Below are 22,988 nucleotides of genomic sequence, written 5' to 3' on the forward strand. Positions count from 1 at the left end.
TTGCGTTATTTTGGGTTCATTTTTTATATCAAAGGTATGACCTAGTTATCTAGACTGTATATCAGCGGTTCCTAAACTTTTTTAGCATGGCATACTCCTTAACATCCTTTTGCATTCGCTTTTCCACTTCTGCTTTTCCCATTAGGCACAATATTTGCAATTTAAATATTTTTTTTTTCCATTGAATGCTTTATTTTCATTATTTTTTTTATTAATAATGTTTCAAATAAAAAAAGAAAAAGAAAAATATGCAACTATAGCAAAAATTAAGTTATCCATGTATTAACTAAAATCGCCTGTAGGTGGTGGTAAGGTGGTTCGAAACCGCATACTCAATGAGTAGGTTCTCAAATTCAAAAAGTACTTACTTAACGAGGACTAAAAGAGTAGGCACTCAACAGCCAAATCTCGTTAAGTATGAATAGGATCGTACCTCATCCGCCATGTTTACGTTATCATGTGACTGACAATAAAAGCGCAACAACTTTAAAGAAATTGCAGGTTTAATGAATCTTAATTTAAAATAATGTTTTTTTTTACGTTCACATGAATTTGTTTTTGTCTTTTTTGTTTGTATAACATTTTTCATCCACAAGTAACCTGCTTAAATCTCGTTTGTTTTCCTGACTTGTTTGATTATTCAACGCAGATATATTTAACCTTTTTATTGTGCATTTGTGTGCATATAAGCTCATACAAGAAGCCCATTACATTTATGTCATTTTTGTTACTTGTAAACGATACAACCATTTTTTTCAGATCCTGTTTAAATTATAAGTTCTTTAATTATTAATAATTATAACAATCCTAAGATAATAATATAAATAAGAGAACAGGGACAGAAGCACCTCGCATCAGCAACGTGACAAATCTACCTAATAGTTTTCAACGCATTTTATTTATTTTAATGCTTAATAAATGATTTATAGTGTGTAGTTATTATAAAGTGTTACCTAAAATGGCTTTTAAAAATGAAAAACTGCTTTTATTCTTGCCAAAATAAATCAAACAAGACTTTCTTCAGTAGAAAAATATTATCAGACATGCTGTGAAAAATTCCTTCCTCTTTTAAACATCACCTGAGAAATATTTAAATAAGAAAAAAAAAATTCAAGCAGGGGCTAATAATTCTGACTTCAACTGTATATATATATATATATATATATTGTAATGTCAATCGATAAAAAAATAACTAACTAATTAATCGCACTTTAAAAAAATTTATTCGCGATTAATCGCATTTAAAAGACTGAAACTTGTCATTTTGGCTATTCGAGTGTAAAATTAATGTAAACGCAAGACAAATACTATTTAAATTCAAAATATAATTCATTATTAGAATTTTTGTTTAACTTGTAACACAGATTTCTTCATGTAAACAACATACCCACAATAAACCATCAAGATCCTGGCTTGACAGCCATATTTCTTACAGAAATAAAAACACAGGCATGGTTATGCCATTTGAATTTCAAAACAATCAATGCCAATAAAGAAAACATTGATTTCTATATTGGATTCTAAGTAGACTGCAAAAAAAAAGGTAAAATACAAGTACTGTAGATATGAAAATAATAATAATAATAATAATGAAGTATTGAAAATCTGTGCATGCCCTTGAATAGGTTTACCAACTCCCATTCTATAAAAGCACAAAAGCCATATATAGGAAATAACGAGAGTTGACAAATTAAAAAAAAAAAAAAACTACATTTTTTATTTATTTATTATTAAAATAAAATTATAATCCACACTGGAAATGTGGGTGCCTGTGTGTTTTGAGGGAGCCTAATAAATAATGAACATAACAAAAACTGCCTGCTGACGCACACAGTTAATGTTGATTAATAAAATAAAGATAAAAATAATGTATCAGAGACCCTTAAAAAATGTTTAACGAAACAATGAAACATCAAACATAGCTAACAGCTTTTACATTGTCAATCAAATGAACTTAAACCATTAAAAAATGCAACAAATATTTGTTTCTGCCCGAACTACAAAACTAAATGTAAAAAAAGTGGCTTAAGTTGCACACTAGTTTGATCATACATATCATTATAACCATATTGTATAAATATTATTGTCACTATGTTGAGCTGCTTTGACACAATCTACATTGTAAAAAGTGCTATATAAATAAACATAAATTTAATTGAACTATAAGCCTACATCATGCTGACGATCAAAAACACAATGTCATGATATCTCATGCGCTTGTCTTCTGACCGAGTGCATCTTAAAATACATGACTGACACTCATAGAGCTTGAGAAGCAGACATTCTTTATCATTTGTAAAATAAAGACTTGCAGGTTAAGGAAACAGCACAGGAGAAAGTTGCCGCGGTGCAGATTAAAAGTAAAAAAAAAGTATATTTATATGGACAGATAGGTATCTAGATAGAATAGACAGGGATATATTGATCTGTGCACCGCTGCAGAGTGCAGATGCAAAAGCCTGCTCTCCCGCGGCGCGTAAGAGACAGGCAGGACTCTCTGCTATTTTGGCAAATACACACCTACATTACACAGAGCCCAACATGGAAGTTTGTGATTGGGTCAGCCAAATGTCAATAAAGAAAAGAACCAATGAGCTGCAGATTATTTCACACGACCGCTCTGTCCGGAAAAGAAACATCTTACTTTGAGAGCGGGACAGCTCGCAGCACCGTCAATGACTGAGGCAGAAAAACATGACAATCAAAGTGTTTTATGGGCCGATCAGATCATAAGAAGATGATCAGCCCGGCCCAAAAAGTACGTCGAAACAGCAGGAAACTGCCCGGCGTCTGCCCCTGGCCACAACAGGAAAAAAAAGAAAAAAAAAAAACTTTGGTAATTGCGTAATTTTTTTTTAACTCGTTAATTATTTCAAATTAATTGCATGCGTTAACGCGTTAATTTTGACAGCACTAATATATATATATATATATATATATATATATATATATATATATATATATATATATATATATATATATATGTACAGTGAATTCTACATCAGAACAAACACATCACTCATTCGGGTGTCTGTTTGATGTTGTCATTCGCTGATCTGCAACACTTCTCATATATTTATGCTAGACATTTAATAATCATTAAATCTACAGTTTACTATTACTATTGCTATTTAACTTAGGGGAGCGTCTCTTTGCTTTCCAATAACTGACGTTTCAAAGTGTCTGCGTCACGTTTTTCCTCAATATTATGACGTATCCTCTTTTCCTGCTTCTTCTCTGTGCCGAATGCTGTCCCGTGGCCTCCTGAGATTGATAAGTAACCATCTGAGAATACTCCGGAGTCTGGGCAGAAGCAGTAGGGCATCCGGGGATTTCTCGCCAATTCTTTTTTGAGAACTGAAAGTTCAAACGTATTTCTTTCTTTACGTACTGTTTTCTCCTATTATGTTGTAGGTAAGTATGCACATATCTAGGTAAAATGAGTATACGTACGGCCGAATCTCGCAAGGATTGAGGTAATTCTCGCCCAGGGCCGGATTAACCAATGGGCCTTATGGGCACAGGCCCAGGGGCCCGTGCGCACTAGGGGCCCCTGCGAGGGGGGAGAAAAAAAGACAATTTCGGAGTGTCTTTTTAGGCTAATTGCAAATAGCGCATCCAGTTGGACTAAGCTATTCAGGGTTTACGCCCATCGATGCCTGATTGATAGAGACAAGATGAGTAAAGAGCACTGTTATAATACAGCCGCAGTGGCGCACCTTGTAAGGCACACGCACCAACTTTTGACGCGATTACACATAACATCGGTTCGAATCCACCATCAGTTGAACTCGTGCTACTTTTTTTTCTCCCCATTACATATCAGATTGGAAATATATTTATTTTTAACAGGAAAGAAACATTTTTTAAAAATAATGCAAATGTGATATAAAGTCACAAGTGTCTCGTGGGTATTTAATAATGTTTAGCCTTATTATACGCGCCTGCCGCGCCTCCCTCTCTTCAAAAACTCTATTGCTCAGACAACTGTATTTCCTCTGAGCAAAACAATCGCGATCACATATTAATATTATTATTATATTTAAATTGCCTTTCTTTCTTTAACTAAACAGAATGCTGTAATTGGTCAAGCGCGGAAACGTCAGTTTTGTAATAACCCGCACTAAACTGAGCGGACTTTATCTGTCATAGATCAAAAATGAGTGGACAAGTGGATTTAGCAAACGCGAGAGAAAGAGGAGAGGAGGCATCTTTATTGAGGCATTTTCCATACACACCTTCTTTAAACAGACCCGTGATCAGGAGAATGAGGGTACAGAAGAAGACGTTAACTTTAAAAGATGAGAAGCTAGCATTAACCAGGCGGAGGAGGCTAACGGCAGCGCAGCGCGGACTGGATTCATCGTGTGAGAGACAGACACAGGGGCGCCTCCAAGGGGTGGCCAGGGGTGGCCACGGCCACCCCTCGGTAAACTCTGGCCACCCCTGTGGCCACCCCTTTGGCCACCCCAATATAATTTTGCGGTTGACATTATTGATTTAAATGAACTTATAAATTCCCAATATTTAGATAAATAAATAAATACATAAATAAATAAATAAAATGCAGTCACTAAATTATTGTTGGTGTTACTGACGTAGCTCTCCCCCTCTGGTTCAATGCTGGTGAAAGCAAACTGACGCATGCGCGCGGAAAACCATTCCCGCGCGCCTCACGCACTCCTGTGTGAATGCCGGTTGGTTGTTTGCATGCACGCCGACATAATAGGCACCGCTCATGCGCCGTGAAACCGGAGTAACAGCCTTTTGTGCAGAAGTGTCGGCACGCAGCGAGTTTTGAAAGTCGTTTAAAGTTTATATAATATAATGATGATGATGATGATGATGTTACTTTCACTAAGCATGCCTTTAAAGCAGAAAGGAGGGATAATGAGTCAGGGAGGTAAGACTTCATAACATGATTTCTCAGCCATGATCTGGTCTAAGACCACAGATAATTCTATAATACATTTTTGTATTCTTTAGAATTGTCATAATTAATTTTCATGCAAAAGGTTTCTGAAGTGATGTTGGCATATCACTCCAGTTGTTGTTTTCCAGTAATATTTAGGACTGATTTCTGTTATTTATTTAGAATAATAATTGTATATTAATATTAATTGTATTTATTTAGAATAAATATAAATAAATTGTTATATTTATTGAATAACAAATCTAACAATTCAAGAGAGGTGGGGGTGTATAGGGTGGTTCGCCCAGGGTGTCATTTAAACTAGAACCACCACTACCCTCCCCGATCGTCCTTGACAGCACGCACACACCTTCAATAGACAGCAATGGATATTTAATATTTACCTTAAGCTACAGTATATCAATAGAAGAAGCTGCATTAATAAAATGGTTCAAAAAGCAATATGGATAAATAATATTATTAGGTATAGTGAGTGTGTATAGTAATGCCTTTTGTTCAGTTTGTTCATTTGTTTGGGTAATTAATAAACTCATTATTCTTTCATTCATTTTCTTGTCGGCTCAGTCCCTTTATTAATCCAGGGTCACCACAGCAGAATGAACCGCCAACTTATCTAGCACATTTTTACACAGCGGATGCCCTTCCAGCTGCAACCCATCACTGGGAATAATAAACTCATTAATCTTCATTAATTTTAGACATGGCATATCTCGTATGATGTACAATAAAGGCACGTAAAAAAAGAAATCATTTATACAGTATATGAAAAGTGTTTTTAAACTAAACATAGATTTTTATTTGGTTTGCACATGTACTTGCTGAATTATTTCAAAGAATAAATTGCAATATTTCAAGTAGAATTAATTAAATGAATAAAACTACATTATTTCGTTTACCAGAAACAAAAATATAACATTACACTGAATTCATTTTTTTTTTTTTGTGTGCCACCCCAAGATTTGGTGCGGCCTCTTCTGGCCACCCCTAAGAAAATTTTCTGGGGGCGCCACTGGACAGACAGAAAGGGAGAGAGAGAGGGAGAGAGAGAGAAAGGCCAAGAAGAGGAGAGAGAGGGGAGAGAAGAGGTATAGTGTCTGTGATTTCGGATACTTTTAGGTTTATAATCAAGTTTTCATCACGAGAAGAGTAGAGAAAATACAGGGAGAGGAGAGAGAGAGAGTAAATCAGTGTTTGTATTATGAAAGACTCAGATTCATAGAACTCAGATTCATAGAACTGGATTGGAGAAGCATTGTGCGTTATATGCCATGGCAATAATATGCTTTATAAGTTTTTAAAAGCAATACACTAAAATACCCTTAAAAAAAAAAAAAAAAAAAAAAAAAATATATATATATATATATATATATATATATATATATATATATATATATATATATATATGTAGTTTTATTAGTATTTCTATTTAATGCTTTGAAAAATAATTAAAATCTTTGCAGACTATAAATACATATGTACTATATATCATTTATTTAAATATGTGGGCAACAAATTATAGATTAATTTTATTTAAAAATTATTATATTATTCTTATTTTTTAAATTCAACTATTGGGGTGCGGCCAGGTAGGGGGCCCTACAATACAATGTGCCCAGGGGCCCCTGAGTTCTTAATCCGGGCCTGTTCTCGCCTACTCTTTTTTTGAACATTGTGGATTCAAACATACTCAATCGCTTGCCTACTGCTTTTTTCATACCTAATAGTAGAGAAGTACGCTGTTTCCAATGTAGCCACTGTCTTAAAACATTAATACTGTAACACAGCAATGGTTGTATTTATGAATAGTGCTTAGTCACACAGTACTTAGTCACACAGTTGTATTCGTTTTTACACATGAACATGATAAGATTAGTTTTGGATATTATTTAAGTTTAATTGAACAAAGGGAGCTGTTTACATGTTTGTTACCAAGGCAACTACTGATGCATTTTGTGTAACGGTTAACAGAGCTTTGTTGCAGCAGGACAGTGGAAAATGAAACTGTATCTGTGCTGTCTGGCCCGGTTTGGCACGGAATGGAACAGTTCAGCACAAATAACTATTTCGGTCTTTAACTCGTCATTTAACCAGAAGAAGAATAAGTAATCAGTGTCCCACTGCCACCCAGTGGTCAGGAGCATTTTCATTTTGTTTTGAATCTGCTTTCTAAAATGTCAAGAGCTGCGTCCCAAATCGCATACTTATGCACTATTTTACGCCATTTTGTAGTATAAATAGTGTAAGTAGTGTGTTCACATTGAAAACTCTCAAAATAATAAGTGCACTTTAATTACCCGGATGATGCACTCATTCAGCCGCTAAAATGAAGTGTGTAATGATGGACACTTCACGCACTCAACGACCGCAGGTTTGCTTACGTAGCGGAAGGGGCGGAGCGATCGGACGCACATGTTGAATAACTTTATTTATTTTGGATAGTGAAAGCAAAATTCTCCTACGAGAGTGATTATAGCGCCTCCGGATGGTAAATGCGGCAATACTCACGGCAGGTATTACTTGATAATTCAGTCGTTTATTTCACTGATTTGGCAACAGTCAAACGTCATCAGGGAAACGGTTTGAATTTCCGCTTAGTAAAAAAAACATTAGTGTGCCATTTGGGACAGCACTACATACATATACTATCCTGTTGAGTGTGTAAGTGCATAAGTACATAGTGCATGAGTGCATAGTGTATAGTGTGCCATTTGGGACGCAGCTATTGTGTTATGAGCTTGTTGTTGTTGTGTTGTTAGCTTAACGTTTACTTTTTGAAATGTTGTTATGTTATGAGCTTAATGTTTGCTTTTTAAAATGTTGTTATGAGCAACTTGGCCACTATCTTAGAGGCAGTGAAACAGCAAGTAAATGTATTATTTTCATGCAAATTATAGTTGTCTAAATCAGATAATAAAGACTTGATTACTAAACAGAAACATTTTAAAGGTGCACTATGCAAGTTTTGCAAAACAATGTTAATATGTCACCAAGGAAGCATACTAGACACGCTTCTTACAATTGATTGGCTGCATGAGTGTTTTGGGACTGGGTCCAAAAAAGCTTTTTTTTCTAAAGTATTGGTTATTGCTACTTTAATATCTGTGTCACATGTCTATTTTTATTTATATGTTTTTTCTAATGTACAGGATGTGCATAATTAAGATGCAAATGCATATTGCAATCCTATTTTCCCCAAATACAGTTTACCAATTACAAATCATTCTTATTAGCAATAACGAATATGTACATATTCATGAGGTGATTATTTATGCCTGCTGCCACAGTTAAAATTTCTTGACAACTTGCTATGCCCTAATATTTCAGTTTACATATTTAATATTGCATCCTTCTTATGGGCATTTAAAAGTTTGTGTCTTGTCATATGGTTGAATCTAAAAAAAATAAATTTGGTCTTTAAAGGTAAAGCAGCTTAATAATTATGCACATCTGAATATAAAGCATTTTGTTTCACTTGCATTTTTTCTTGTTAATCTGCAACACTTGTTAATAATTATATACAGAAGTTATAGTAATTATAATAATAATATTTAAATGATTTATATTATTTCCCCAATGAACTTGGGTAAATAAATAGAATCAGATTATTGACTTGGATAATACTTTTGATTTGATGGATTTTAATTATGCACACACTGACCTTATAATTAATGATCATGCATATGAAGTCCATGCTTGAGAGCGATGGTAATTTGTGCTAAAAAAACGTCTTGAAATATATGTAAAAATGAGCTGCACTCTTACTTTCAATAAGCAGTGCAGAAAAAATACAGTGGTAAGAAAACTGCAAAGGCTGTTTGCGAGTCGGGCTTTAATAGACTACCTTCATCTAGAAGGAAAATAAATAAATACACAATGAAAAAAATAAATAAATAAGAGAACACTTGAGAACTCTAATTTTCTCAGATGGTAGGATTTATTATGTATTTATTTATTTATTTATTTATTTATTTTTTTTTTTGTTTATTCATTCAATCATTCATTCATTCATTCATTTATTTCTTTGTTTGTTTGTTTCTTTGTTTCTTTTGGTTGAGTTAAACTTCTTTTTATTTTTCTAATCTAATTCTAATATCTTAACAATAGAAGAGATAAAGATTATTATTATTGGTAAATTAACCTTGATTTTCAATCATACCTTATTGTCAATAACTATAAATGAAAGCATATGCATTTCTGACTATTGGTATCTTTTTTAAACTAACGTTTATAAATGTAAAACTTTCAATTTTAGAATTTTCAAGTTTATTTTACTTTTACATTTTCAAAGCTATATGAAGTTGAAGAATGTAATATGATTTGCATTGTTTGACAAGCTATTTTCAATTTGAGCCCAACAAGAGATTGTCAAATGTAAAAGCTTTCTCATATGTAGCTCTTAAAGGACTAAACTTCTCATTTAAACTCTTGCTCAGGAAGTGTTACCCTTTAAATACCAGCTCGCACAGTCAGACTTTATTCGTTCATTCAGAAGCTAGTTCAAACCTCAGCAGCTCTGCACTTTATCGCTTCGCAAGGGAAATCTGCCCGAACACAATGAGCCGTTTCATTGTCTGGCTGTGTCCTGCTGCGCTTCACTGCCGCTCTGCCTCGCGGTTGCAGGTGAATTCGGGGAGGTGTGCAGTGGTCTTCTGCGGCTGCCAGGGAAGAGAGAGATCCCAGTGGCCATTAAAACTCTGAAAGCCGGATACACGGAGAAGCAGAGGAGGGACTTCTTGGGTGAAGCCAGCATTATGGGACAGTTTGAGCATCCCAACATCATCCATCTGAAGGGGGTCATCACCAAAAGTGAGTTGCTGTTTTAATGGCATTCTGTTATTTCATATTTGTTTTGGTTTGGTGTTGTGAAGTTGGAAGCATTTACAGAGATGACTTGTTTTCACAATACTAATAATTTATATTGATAAATTAGTGTTGATAATTTGGTATTGTTGCTAATTGCCAATAAATAGTTATAATAATAATAATAATAATAATAATAATAATAATAATAATAATAATAATAATAATAATAATAAAGTCAAGCCAAACTATTTATTAATGTTTTTATTTATTTATTTATTTATTTATTTATTTATGTATTTATTTATCTATTAGCTTTGAGCTGAAGCTGCTTTAATGTTTTGTTTGTTGTTTACCTGTCACATAGCAACATGATTATAATTTATATCCCATAGGTAAACCGGTGATGATAATAACAGAATATATGGAGAATGGATCTCTGGACACCTTTCTGAAGGTAAATTCAAGTCAATACATTCAAAACAAATTATCACTTCAAAAAATATTACTATGTTCTGTCATATGAAAGCCACAAAAAATAGATTTAAATTAGCAATTAAGAATTATTTGTAGTTTCACTTTGGTTAGATATTTCTTTGTTACACTACTAATTAAGTAAAGTAAGTAATTTTATCAAATTTAATACAATTAAATTAGTATTGCAACTGCCTGTTGTGTGTTGTAAATTTAAAGAGGAGACAAAATCAGAAGGATTTTCGGTAATCTTTAAAGCAGATTTCTTTAATATGAACTCGCCATCGCTGTGGCAATCATTAAAAACCACTGCAGCTTAAGCTTAACTTAGTAGAAACAGAAACTGCCAATACAAGTTTAGTACAAAAATCCTGTTTTTTTATGCATTACTTTTGAGACATGATACTGTCCCCTGCACTTATGCAGTTAAACCTGCTCCCTCAAAAAAAAAAATCAATTACAATTTTTTGTAAAAAAAAATCATATATTTATTTAAAGAAATGTGTAATCTTTCAAGCGTAAATTTTAATGTATCACACTCATTCTTATGTGTATTATTCATCATATCTCCCCCAACAGAAGAATGACGGTCAGTTCACTGTGATCCAGTTGGTTGGCATGCTGCGTGGCATAGCATCAGGCATGCGCTACCTCTCCGAGATGGGATATGTGCACCGTGACCTCGCTGCCCGCAACATCCTGGTCAACAGCAACCTGGTGTGTAAGGTGTCTGACTTCGGCCTGTCCAGAGTGCTGGAGGATGACCCAGAGGCAGCTTACACCACTCGCGTACGTGCTTCACAACACAGACACAATGCACCTCACTGCATGCTTTGTGTTAAAGATGACATATCATAGATATCTGATGTTTTAAGTGATTAAATGTGCCATAAAATCTGGATATATGCTAGCAAAGTTGAATACTAAGATTTTAGTAGTACATGGAAATAGCCACCAAACACCTGTGTTTGGCCTCTATGTTCGAGCCTCGGCTGGGTCAGTTGGCATTTATGTGTGGAGTTTGCATGTTTTCCCCGCGTTCACCTGGGTTTCCTCCAGGTGCTCCGGTTTCCCCCACTGGTCCAAAGACATGTAGTACAGGTGAATTGGGTAAACTAAATTGTCTGTAGTGTATGTGTGTGAATGAGTGTCAATGGATGTTTCCCAGTGATGGGCTGCGGCTGGAAGAGCATCCCTGAATAAAGCTGCGTTTCCATCCAATGAGTAAAAGCGAACTACATTGTCAATTCCTGATTAACTGGTGCCAAATATCAACAGTAAAAACTGAATTTGCTGCAGTAGTAAAAGCTGCATCAGTCTTTTCTTCATCTGATAAATAACTTGCGCCTCACGCCTGTTTCACACCGCAAGCGTCAGCGGCACGTGAGCAGCGCATGTTTTTTCCATGTCCATGTTAACAGATTAGAGCTTTAATAAAGCACGCAGCAGCAGCGCGTCAGAGCGAGGCGTGAGGGTCGCCGAAGCAGCAGTGCAGCAATAGTTTCGGCGCTGGGTCTATTTTTGCCGCGCTGCCCACGCTCAATTAAAGTGACAGTGCATTGATAATGACTAAAACACATTGAATGACAGTAAAACGTAGCAATTTTACCCAATAAATGCATTAATAATGTGAAATAGTTTATATATAGTCATTCAAATTAACTTAAAACGATTAAAAACGGCAACAAACATTTATTTAGGCCCGAACTACAAAACCAAATGTAAAACAATTTTAGTATCAGTTTTGCTTAAGTTGCACACTAGTGTTGTAGGAGAAGGGAAATAGAATATTTACAGGATTTGTAGTCCATAGCGAAGTGTATTGTGGGCAGTGTAGTTCGACACGCATGCTGGATTATGTGAGCTTGCTGTGTTCTGTGCAGCTGAGCAGAGGAAGAAAGTTTTAATGGGCTTTGTTTTATGTTCACTCGAGTTATTTCTACCGGGAGCTGTTTGCACTGTGAATCTGACAACAAGAAAATAAGTAAAAGAATGGCATGCATTGGTTACTTTTGTCTGTCTCATCTTCTGCACGAGCAAGAATTAACGAGCTGTTATTCTGCTGCTGGACATCACTGAAGCGGAGAAAGTAACACTAGTTTGATCATGTATAAATATCATTATAACTATATTGTATAAATATTATTATAACTAGGTCTACAGCAACCTGATAATCAAAAAACAAATGACATGATATCACAGGCGATTGTCTTCTGACTGTAGACACTTCTCATATAAGCATACAGTACTATTTGATCTATAAAATTTGTAAAATAAACATTTGCAGGTTAAAGAAACAGCATAGGAGGGGCCTTGGTGCAAATTAAAGGTTAAAAAGTGTATTTGTAGCCTATAAAGAGAGACATGGGTAACTAGATAGAATAGACAGAGATAGGTTGATCTCTGCAGCAGCTGCCGAAGAGCTGCGCGCTGCAGACGCAGCTGGTGTGAAAGGCAAACGCCTGCGTGCTGCTACTGCTCGACATACGCGCTGCGCAGGCTCTGCTCACGCGCCGCTGACGCTTGCGGTGTGAAACAGGCGTCAGAAAGCAATCCTGACATGCAGTGAACGCGCAGTGGCGTTTGAAGGTATCAGTGGCGATGATTCTGGAGGCCATTAAGAATATAACAACACTAATACTTAAATGGTGAGGCCTTTTAAAATGACCAAAACATTTCAGATGTTTTATAATGTGCTTAGCCTGATGGTTTGTTCATTCACACACATTTTTATCATCACATGATCTCTTTTAACAAAATCACATGACCTTTTTTATTGTGCATGCTGGAGTTTGTGCAGTAAAAGTGTTTCCATCGCAGTTTAAGCTCATCTTTTCTTTTCATATAAAAAGTTTATCCTACTCAAATTTTGTGCTCATCATAGCATTTCCAACAAGCATTTTTTTTATGCGCATATGCAAAAAAATAGGTGGATGGAAAAATAGCTAATGTTGTCAAGATTTTTGCCCTGAAAATGCTGGTTCAGTTTAGCAAACATCTTATGTTCCTCAGTTTTGTTTCTCTGTCTCTTTCCTCTGCTTAACTTGATTTCTCAGAGTTCTCTTATTTACCATAACCAATACAATGTTGTCTGAGCTAGAAAAAAAGTTAATTCTTTAGTAAAAATTAATCCTTATTTAGCCTAAATATGCCATATAAGCCATTTTCCTAGAGGAGGATAATTAAAGGTTTGCTGATGGCTGACATAATTAGCATACCATTTTTTCTCTCTCTCCCCTGTCATCTCTCTTTCTTGTTTTGGTGTGTTGAAGTAACACAGAATTCAGCTTTTCATGTTTGTGTGGATGTGTGTGAACTGTCAACAACCTAAATAAAGACGTCACCTTTCTCTCTCTCTCTCTCTCTCTCTCTCGCGAGATGTAGGAGAGTGGTGAAGGTTTGGTGGGGAAGAGTGATTTCTACTATCTACTAAAAAAACTATCTTTTTTTCTTTATTTTCTTATCTGTATCTTTTTTTCTTTCTTTGATGTAAGCGTCTTATTTTTTGGATTTATTGATTCAAGTTATTTGGTGAGTGAGAGAATGGCGTCGCTCGTGGATGAGCGAACGCCATCTCTTTCACTTCGCCATGGTGTCAAGTGTATGACAGAGCAAGGAGTTAAGGTGGAAGACGTGCTAATAGCTGTGGGAGAACAAATCGGCTGTGAAAATATAGTTTCGGCGTCTAGGATGAACAAAGCAGTTGTTGTTTTTCTTAAGGAAGAACTTTTTGTCTCGCAGCTTATTGAGAGTGGTGTAACAATTAGTGGGAGTTTTTGTCCCGTACTACCACTAGTTGCGTTAACGTCTAAGGTAATTATCTCGAATGTGCCTCCGTTCATCCCCGATGAAGCCATTGAGCGAGAGCTCGTTAGGTTCGGAAAAATAGCGAGTCCGATTAAAGTTATATCGCTAGGATGTAAAAGTCCAGAGCTGAAGCATGTGATGTCGTTTCGACGACAAGTCTTCATGTTTCTAAATGAACCAACGTTGGACATATCTTTTCGGGTAATGAATGAAGGTAAGTCGTTTATGATTTATGCTTCTACTGCTGGATTGAAGTGTTATGAATGCGGAGATTTTGGTCATAGACAGTATTTTTGTCCCCATAAAGTGCAAGGAAATACAAATGATGACAATGGTGATGTAAATGAGTTGGAGGGAGAGAAGAATCAAGTGAAACAATTCAGATAGCAAAATACACTCGGGCCAGTTCCGGCTAGATTGTCGCCTGCCGAAGACTTACCCCTCGGCCCAACTCCGGCTGCCGGACTCGGGCCGGATGCCTGTGGACTCACTGCCCGATTCCGGCCCGAATCAAGCGGGCCAGATGCGGCGGCCGTAAGCGAGCCGACGCTGCGCATCCGCGCCGGAATCGGCGCGAGGGTAATGTGCGCTGCGGCCCGGAGCTGGCGCGACTCCGTATTTATACACCTTATAAAACCTTTTGGTATTACATTGGTACTTAATATATGGTATTACAACCATTTGAATTTATACAACAGCAAACACAGGCTATAATGTAAACACAAAGTGTAAGCACTGTGTTTAACCTTTGAATAAAGTGCAAACTGCATACATATTCTGAACGAAAATAATCAGACAAATGACAAAATAAATAAATGTTAAACGTTTATTAATTGCAAGAAAAAAATAGTACTAAAATTTTATAAATAATTTTGTAGTGCACAAGAATATCAATATAAAAACAACAATAAAACAACACATTAAAGACACAGAAAGATTTAAACAAAAAATCTAAAAATTACACACAAACACAGATGTTTTTAAAACAACCCTGTTTTCCCAATAGACTTGAATTAAAAATTTGTACAAACAGCTAAATTTTATATAAACCTAAATATAGAAACCAATTTAAGATATAGCAAGAAACATCTTAAAAATACCAATGACAATCCGTAAAATATCCAAGTCAAACTTGTAAAAAGTACTGCAGAATTCTGAAGAAACATCTTGAAACATTTTTAATAAAACATTAAAATAATAATAAACAAACAAACAAATATATATATATAAAAATAATTGCAGAAGTATAAAGTCAAACTTATTTTTAAATAAACTTGAACAAAATCAATTGCACAAACAGCAAGACATGAGTGAGATAATTATACATTTCATATATATATACACGTCTTGTGCAATTTTATATTTATAATTTTATTTGTATTACGTTTATTAAAAATGTATCAAGATGTTTCTTCAGAATTTGGCGCACACACACACATACATACCTACATACCATACATATATACACACACACACACACACACACACATATATATACATATACATATATATATATATATATATATATATATATATACACATATATATATATATATATATATATATATATATATATATATATATATATATATATATATATATATATATATATATATACACATATACATATATATATATATATATATATATATATATATATAAATGCAAATGAAAGAAACAAATTGTTCAAGTATCAGGGAACATCCTAATACACTTAAAATGTTGTTTAAAAAATAAAACAAAATAGTGATGTAGACATTTGACACATTAGCTTTCTCTTTTTTCTTCCTCCATCCCTGTCACGGGCAAGTTGTAGCTACCTTGTAATGCATTTTTTCACTTCTTTATCAGTGGCGTGGTATGGACATTTGTCCTCACTCCATCTGTGATTAAAAGATAAACAGATAATTAGTAGTGAACAAGTACTAATGTAAAAAAAAATGAAAAAATTAGGAAAAAAGTAGGCTACCTACGAAGCAAAAAAAACAATAAAAAAAAAACAAATAAACTTAAAACACTTTGAAATTAGCAAGAGCTTGAACTTACCAGTTTCTTCATTTGTTCGGGCTGCTCCTTTAGTTGATTTTCAAGCTTTTCCAAATCAAATTGACCAAAGGAAGGTCAAATGTGTTTACATCTGGAATTTCATCACGTCTGTTTTGGTTTTGTGAGAATCAGGCCCAGCTGCTGCTTTATGACGTTGCATGATTTTAAAACTTCAGTCAGTCGTGCTAAAAAAGAAAAATAACAGATTAGTATAAATCAACCTGTAGCTTATTCTCATACAACTTCTGTAAATACAACAGTGGGTTAGACACTGCTGATATTCTCTAGTTGATCTTTACTTTCTAGCTGCATTAAACCTTAACAAATTTAGTGATGTCTTCAATTCTTACAAAGACATCACGAGATGCAATAAGTTATGTCTTTATCTCAAACTGCACTAGAACAAAGACTGTAAATGTTCATAGGTGTACTGCAGGAGTGTCCAAACATTTTGGGCCGAGGGCCAGATGCAAAAAAACAAACGTCGCGGGCCAAATTTTACATACATCACACAGACACACACACACACACACACACACACACACACACACACACACACACACATATACATATACATATACATATATATATATATATATATACATATATATATATATATATATATATACACACATATATATATATATATACACACATATATATATATATATATATATATATATATATATATATATATATATACACACATATATATATATATATATATATATATATATATATATATATATATATATATATATACACACATATATATATATATATATATATATATATATATATATATATATATATATATATACATAAATGCAGTTGAAGTCAGAATTGTTAGCCCCCCTAAATTATTAGCCACCGTTTATTTTTTCCCCAATTTCTGTTTAACGGAGAGTTAAACATTTTTTTCCACACATTTCTAAACATATTAGTTTTAGTAACTCATTTCTAATAACTGATTTATTTTATCTTTGCCATGATGACAGTAAATAATATTTGACTAGATATTTTTAAGACACTTCTATACAGCTTAAAGTGACATTTAAAGGCTTAACTAGGTTAATCAAGTTAACTAGTCAAGTTAAGGTAATTAGGCAAGTTATTTTATAACAATGGTTTGTTCTGAAGACTTAAGGGGCTAATAATTTTTACCTTAAAATGGTTCATAAAAAAATTTAAACCGCTTTTTATTCTAGCCGAAATAAAACATAAGTCTTTCTCCAACATCATTTGGGAAATATTTAAAAAAGAAGAAATACATCAATGAGGGGCTAATAATTCAGACTTCAACTGTGTGTAGACAGACAGACAGACAGACAGACAGACAGATAGACAGATAGATAGATATAGATAGATAGATAGATCATAACAAGAACTGCTGCTTAATTGAATGCATGTAATAGCGACACCCGGTGGTTATTTATTGAATTACGTTCATTTTTGTATAGCGGGCCAGATTCTATTGATATTTATAAAAAGCCTCGCGGGCTGCAGATGGCCCGCGGGCCGTAGTTTGGACACGCCTGGTGTACTGGAATGTACAGTATCTGTGCATCTTCATGGTGGTCTTAAGATTTCTGCCATAGTCATTGATGGTGATGGTACTTGTGGTGCTGCATTGATTTCTGAAATCTTCATACCTGCCTTTTATCCAGCCTCTTTGTTCCAAGTAATTTTTCTTCATCACGGTATAGATGCGTCTATACTGTCCCTTGATCAGATACATGTACAAAACAAAACATCACTTTAGTATAGTGCCAGGTTAAAACTTACAGGTTGTAATAGATCAATGACAATGTTGACAGTATGTGTTTAAAATAATTGCAAACAAACCTGTTCTGTCTTGAGATGTATGACAGGCAATCATCGTCCTCATCTGTCTACCAGTCAGAAATCACAGTTGCATGTGGATGTTTTAGTCGAGCTTCCTCATATGCATCTATAATAAAACATCACATTGTTAACCTCCAGTAAAGAAAAGTTAAAATCCTGAAATACTATCAAAGTTAATTAATGCATATAATACCTATAGTGTAAATAATCAGTACACAGAAGGTTGCACAAGATTTATTCGGAGATTTATGCAGAGTGACAGCCTTATGAATCTGAGACATAGATTTGTAAGATGGTCAAGCACATGCATAATTCTGTACCCATGAAGATTAACCTACCATTGTGAAAAATTTTGATGATGATAGCCAATAACAATAAACCATTTCAGCTGTTTGTGAAGCAATTAGTAATGTAATGTCTGAAAAGCTCAATCTATGTTGAAAATGTATCAGCAGTTTACAGCTTATAATGGACTTTTAGCACACTACTATAACATGCCTATTCACGTTCAAAAGAGTGTGCCATTGACTTCTTTGGTCGTGATGTACTGCAAAATGATCTCACTAACCTTTGTTAAACAAGAACAATGAGACTTAACCAACAAATATTGTTACCCATTCATTTAAATCAGAATTTATCACTGTCAATAACATAAAAAACAAACAAAAAAAACATCAAAATCTGCTTTAAGACGTTCAGTTTTACATTAACTGACCATTACAGCTTGAACAAAAGATATAATTGATTCACATAGGCTAACACATATGAATTAAAGTGCATAGTAATATATTTCTCTTGGATAATTTAAAGAGAATAGTAAATCGTCGAGTTTCGATCACTTTTCGTGACTAACTGCATAAACAAGATAAACAATAATATTTTATTAATCCAAAACGATTAGTTTTTATTTACACAATCACAGAATTAATACTGTTGGATAAGTAAACGCCTGTACAATGATTTTTTTCAACATCCACGGTACTTTATAATGTTAAATCAGGAAAAAAACACGTTTTGCCAAGTTAGTTAATGGATTCGTCTACAGAAACTTTCTTTAACACAAAGTTAGCATACACACAAATTCGTTTCATGTTTCTTTAAAATAATTAAAATAGTTTTCAGTTACTACACACGTTACAATCTAACATTGTGTTAAAGGAAAATGAACTTTCAGGCTGTTTGTAACTGTTAGCGTTAGCATACATTAGCTCCAGTCGTGTTTCTTAAAGCAAGTTACATTTCGTATCAAACTGTTTTAAATTACTAAACGCTGTTACAACCAAACACCGTGGAAATGTTTTAAGCTCTAAATTCGCTAATTATACAGTACACAAGCAGTAAAAAGCTTACCTTTCTGACCGGGATCCACGTGAAGTCTTTAAAAAAACCAAACTTTTTCTTCTTGTGATCTTCGTGCCATGGTGGTTGACAAACAGCTTTTTGGAGCATTACCGCCACCGTCTGGATTGGAGTGTGGATCATGAGTTTAGTCACGCATGTGTTTATTATGAAACCAACTTCTGCTTTAAAACAAAAACAGTCAGCACAGGAGCGTGCTATCTCAAAATTAAGCGAATTTTACATAGTTTTTCTCTAGATGACATGTATAATCTATTTATAAATAATATTGTTTTGTTTGCGTCTAAACATTGCGACCATCCACACTAAATATTCTTTTTTTTTTTTTTTTTTTTGCTATCGTACCATGAATATTTTCTCAAATTATCATTAAACGTGGAGCTAACAGATTACTAGATAAAATAAGAACTTAATCGGTTGCCATCAGCCTTAATCGGTTGCCATATGGTTGACCGGAATCGGGCCAGTGCTTTACAGCCGCATCACAACCGCATGTGCGCGAGCGAGCTGCGGGCCGCACTCGGCCCGGATAACACTCGCCGATGCCGAGTCGGAGTCGGAGGCGCCGGAGGGCAGCCGAGCTCGGGCCGATTACTGCCTGCTATCTGGGAAACAGAAACGGAAACGACAATTGAGAATGACGTTGTTGGGAAACAGCAGAATGAAGGGAATGTGATTCAGAGAAATGTAATGAATAATGAAAATCAGGCAACAGTGGTACAAGAGGTTGTAGATGAAAATGATTTGAGTTCTGAAACTGTGACTGCGAGTGCTAGTGGTTTAGTGAAGCTTAATGAGAAAATGGAAGGACCTGTAGAAGGCCTATTAGAAGATGAACATAAACAGGATATGATGGATGATGACGACACTTTCTCTCAGACTTCAGATTTTTCCGAAATGGGTTCTCAAATGGAAGACAGTAATTTTTATTCTCTACAAGAGATAAATGAATTTTTGGATGATACTTTCGGAAGAACAGTTGAAGTTGAAGATTTTTTCCCAGATACTGATAAATTTGTGAAAACGGTTCTTAGACTACGGCGTACTGTTGGATTGGATGAATTAAGTGATAAAAAGAGATTTAGACTGGGGAAATATTTGACAAGAATAAGGAAGCGTAAAAGCTCGTTTTCAAGAAAATAGGTAAATGAGTCTGAAACACTGGGTGTTCTTTCTTTCCTATTTTTTTCTGATCCTTGTCTCTTTCTCTTCTATTATTATGGGGCTTATGAAAATAGGTTCTTTTAATATAAATGGAGCGAGAGATCAGACTAAAAGGGCTATATTATCAGAATTTTTAAAAATAAATAAAATTGATATTATTATGTTACAAGAAATCCATTCTGATAAGGCAAATGAGATAGATTGGGGTTTGTGGTGGGAAGGGAAGTACGTACTCAGTCATGGTTCAAATTTAAGTGCTGGTGTTGGGGTTCTTTTTTCAAAATTTTTGAATGTTGACATTTTTAAAACTGAAGAAGTGGTAGCTGGAAGGGTATTATTTGTTCACGCACAAGTTGAAGGAATGGAATTTTTATTCATTAATGTTTATTCACCAAATGTTGGTTCTGAAAGAATTGAATTATTCTTAAATATAAAGAGTCAAATTTCAAAATATGATAATAATGTTTGTATAATTATGGCTGGCGATTGGAACTGTACTGAAGATTTTAAAGTTGATAGAAACGGTGAAGAACCTCATTTTCAGTCAGGTTATGTACTTTCTAAAGTGATAAAAGAGCACAATTTAATTGACGTTTGGAGAATCAGAAATAAAGGTATAAAGCAATATACATGGGTTAAAGTAAATAATACTCAAATTAAGGGGGCCAGATTAGATAGATTTTATATATGTAAGTCTTTTAATAGTAGAGTGGTAAATGCTGCTATTGTCCCTAGTAGTTTCTCAGACCACCATATGGTAACTATAGATATAAATAAGAAAATAACAGCTAGAACACAATATTATTGGCATTTTAATAAAAAATTATTATATAATAAGTTATTCTGTGAGAGTTTTGAACATCTTTGGGAAAAATGGAGATTAGAGAAAAATAATTATGAAACTAAATGCCAGTGGTGGGAAGTTGGAAAGGCGCATATAAAAGTATTTTGTCAGAGTTATGAATCTCAAATTTCTTTTAAAGTTAGAGATGCGGTAAAAAAATTGCAATGTGAAATTGGTGAAATAGAAAAAATGATGTTAGACAATGAAGAAGGAACTGATAAAAGTGAAAAAATCCATAAGAAGAAGCTAGAGTTGAAACAATTTTTACAAGAACAAGTCAAAAATGCTTTAATAAGATCACGTTTTTGCACGGTTAAGGATATGGATGCGCCTAGTTCCTATTTTTTTAAACTAGAAAGAAAGGTAGTTCAACATAATCCTATGCTTCATTTAAGTTATCCAAATGGAAAAATTACGGACAATCCAAATGAAATGAAAAAAATTGCAGTTGATTTTTATTCTGAACTATTTAGTGCTGAGCAGTGTGATGAAGAATGTATGATGGATCTTTTTAAAGATCTTCCTAAGTTGCAAACTAAACAAAGAGAGAACTTGGATAGTGATATCAGTTTGCAAGAGCTTACAGATGCGTTACAGCAACTTTCATTAGGACGTTCGCCCGGAATTGATGGAATAACTACAGAATTTTATCATCACTTTTGGAACATTTTGGGACAAGATTTTTATGAAGTGGCAAAAGAGTGTTTTGAAAATGGACTTCTTCCAAGTAGCTGCCGAAGAGCAGTTTTGTCTCTTTTACCAAAAAAAGGAGATTTGGCTTTCTTAAAGAACTGGAGACCTGTTTCACTGTTGTGCACTGATTATAAAATTTTGGCAAAGTGTTTAGCAAATAGGTTAAAATGTTATTTGGAGACAATTATTCATGGTGATCAGACATATTGTGTACCTGAAAGATCTATTATGGACAATCTTTTTCTTTTGAGAGATGTGATTGATTTGAGTATTAAAAAAAATATTAATATGGGGATTTTAGCATTAGATCAAGAAAAAGCTTTTGATCGGGTTGACCATAGTTACCTTTTTAGTGTTTTAAGTTGTTTTGGTTTTGGTGAAAAGTTCATTTCTTGGATAAAACTGTTATATCATGATGTTTCTACGTTAGTGAAAGTGGGAGGAGGGTTGAGTGCCTCAATTCCTGTGAGAAGGGGAATCAGGCAAGGATGTCCACTCTCTGGCCAGTTATACAGTATTGTTATTGAACCACTTTTAAGAAGAATAAGGAAAAATCTTAATGGTTTTTCAATACCTAATTATATAAATTGTGATAAGATAGTGTTATCTGCTTATGCTGATGATATAACAGTTTTTATACATGGAGAAGATGATGTTAATAATCTTAAAAAAAATATAGAGTTGTATGAAAAGGCTTCTACTGCAAAAGTAAATTGGAATAAAAGTGAAGCATATGCAGTAGGTCGATGGATGAATAAAAGACTTCCAGATCTACCAGGAGGATTAAAATGGGGAAAGGAAGGTCTTAAAATTTTAGGTGTGTTTTTAGGTTCTTCAAATTTCATGGAAAAAAATTGGGAGGGACTGCTGGAGAAAGTGGTGGCCCGATTGTCTAGATGGAAATGGCTATTACCACAAATGTCTTATAAAGGGAGAGTTTTGGTAATAAATAATCTGGTAGCATCTACACTATGGCATAGGATGATGGTGCTTGAACCACCACAGGAGTTGGTGGTGTCTATA

The 22,988-nt window shown here is 34.3% G+C and overlaps 1 protein-coding gene and 1 long non-coding RNA gene across 4 annotated transcripts in view; one reads left to right on the plus strand and one right to left on the minus strand.

Annotated features, from left to right (window-relative positions):
- Window positions 1-22,988, plus strand: part of epha5 (EPH receptor A5) — a 214,681-nt gene that overhangs the window by 165,753 nt on the left and 25,940 nt on the right. For both annotated transcript variants that reach the window (XM_001338028.9, XM_021479281.2), the window contains exons 11-13: window positions 9,554-9,739; window positions 10,129-10,190; window positions 10,787-10,996. In XM_001338028.9, the coding sequence (XP_001338064.4) occupies window positions 9,554-9,739; window positions 10,129-10,190; window positions 10,787-10,996 (458 nt within the window). The remainder of the gene's footprint in view (window positions 1-9,553; window positions 9,740-10,128; window positions 10,191-10,786; window positions 10,997-22,988) is intronic.
- LOC137496565 (uncharacterized) lies at window positions 15,775-19,311 on the minus strand. Of its 2 annotated transcripts, none has more exons than XR_012386172.1 (5): window positions 19,256-19,311; window positions 17,906-18,011; window positions 17,717-17,783; window positions 16,061-16,245; window positions 15,775-15,897 (listed from the first exon to the last, which is right to left on the minus strand). It is a non-coding gene; the product is annotated as an uncharacterized lncRNA (long non-coding RNA). The 2 variants fall into 2 exon arrangements; XR_011017001.2 differs by having other exon boundaries at window positions 17,713-17,783.

Source organism: Danio rerio, chromosome 10 (genome assembly GCF_049306965.1).
Source record: "Danio rerio strain Tuebingen ecotype United States chromosome 10, GRCz12tu, whole genome shotgun sequence".
NCBI lineage: Eukaryota > Metazoa > Chordata > Actinopteri > Cypriniformes > Danionidae > Danio > Danio rerio.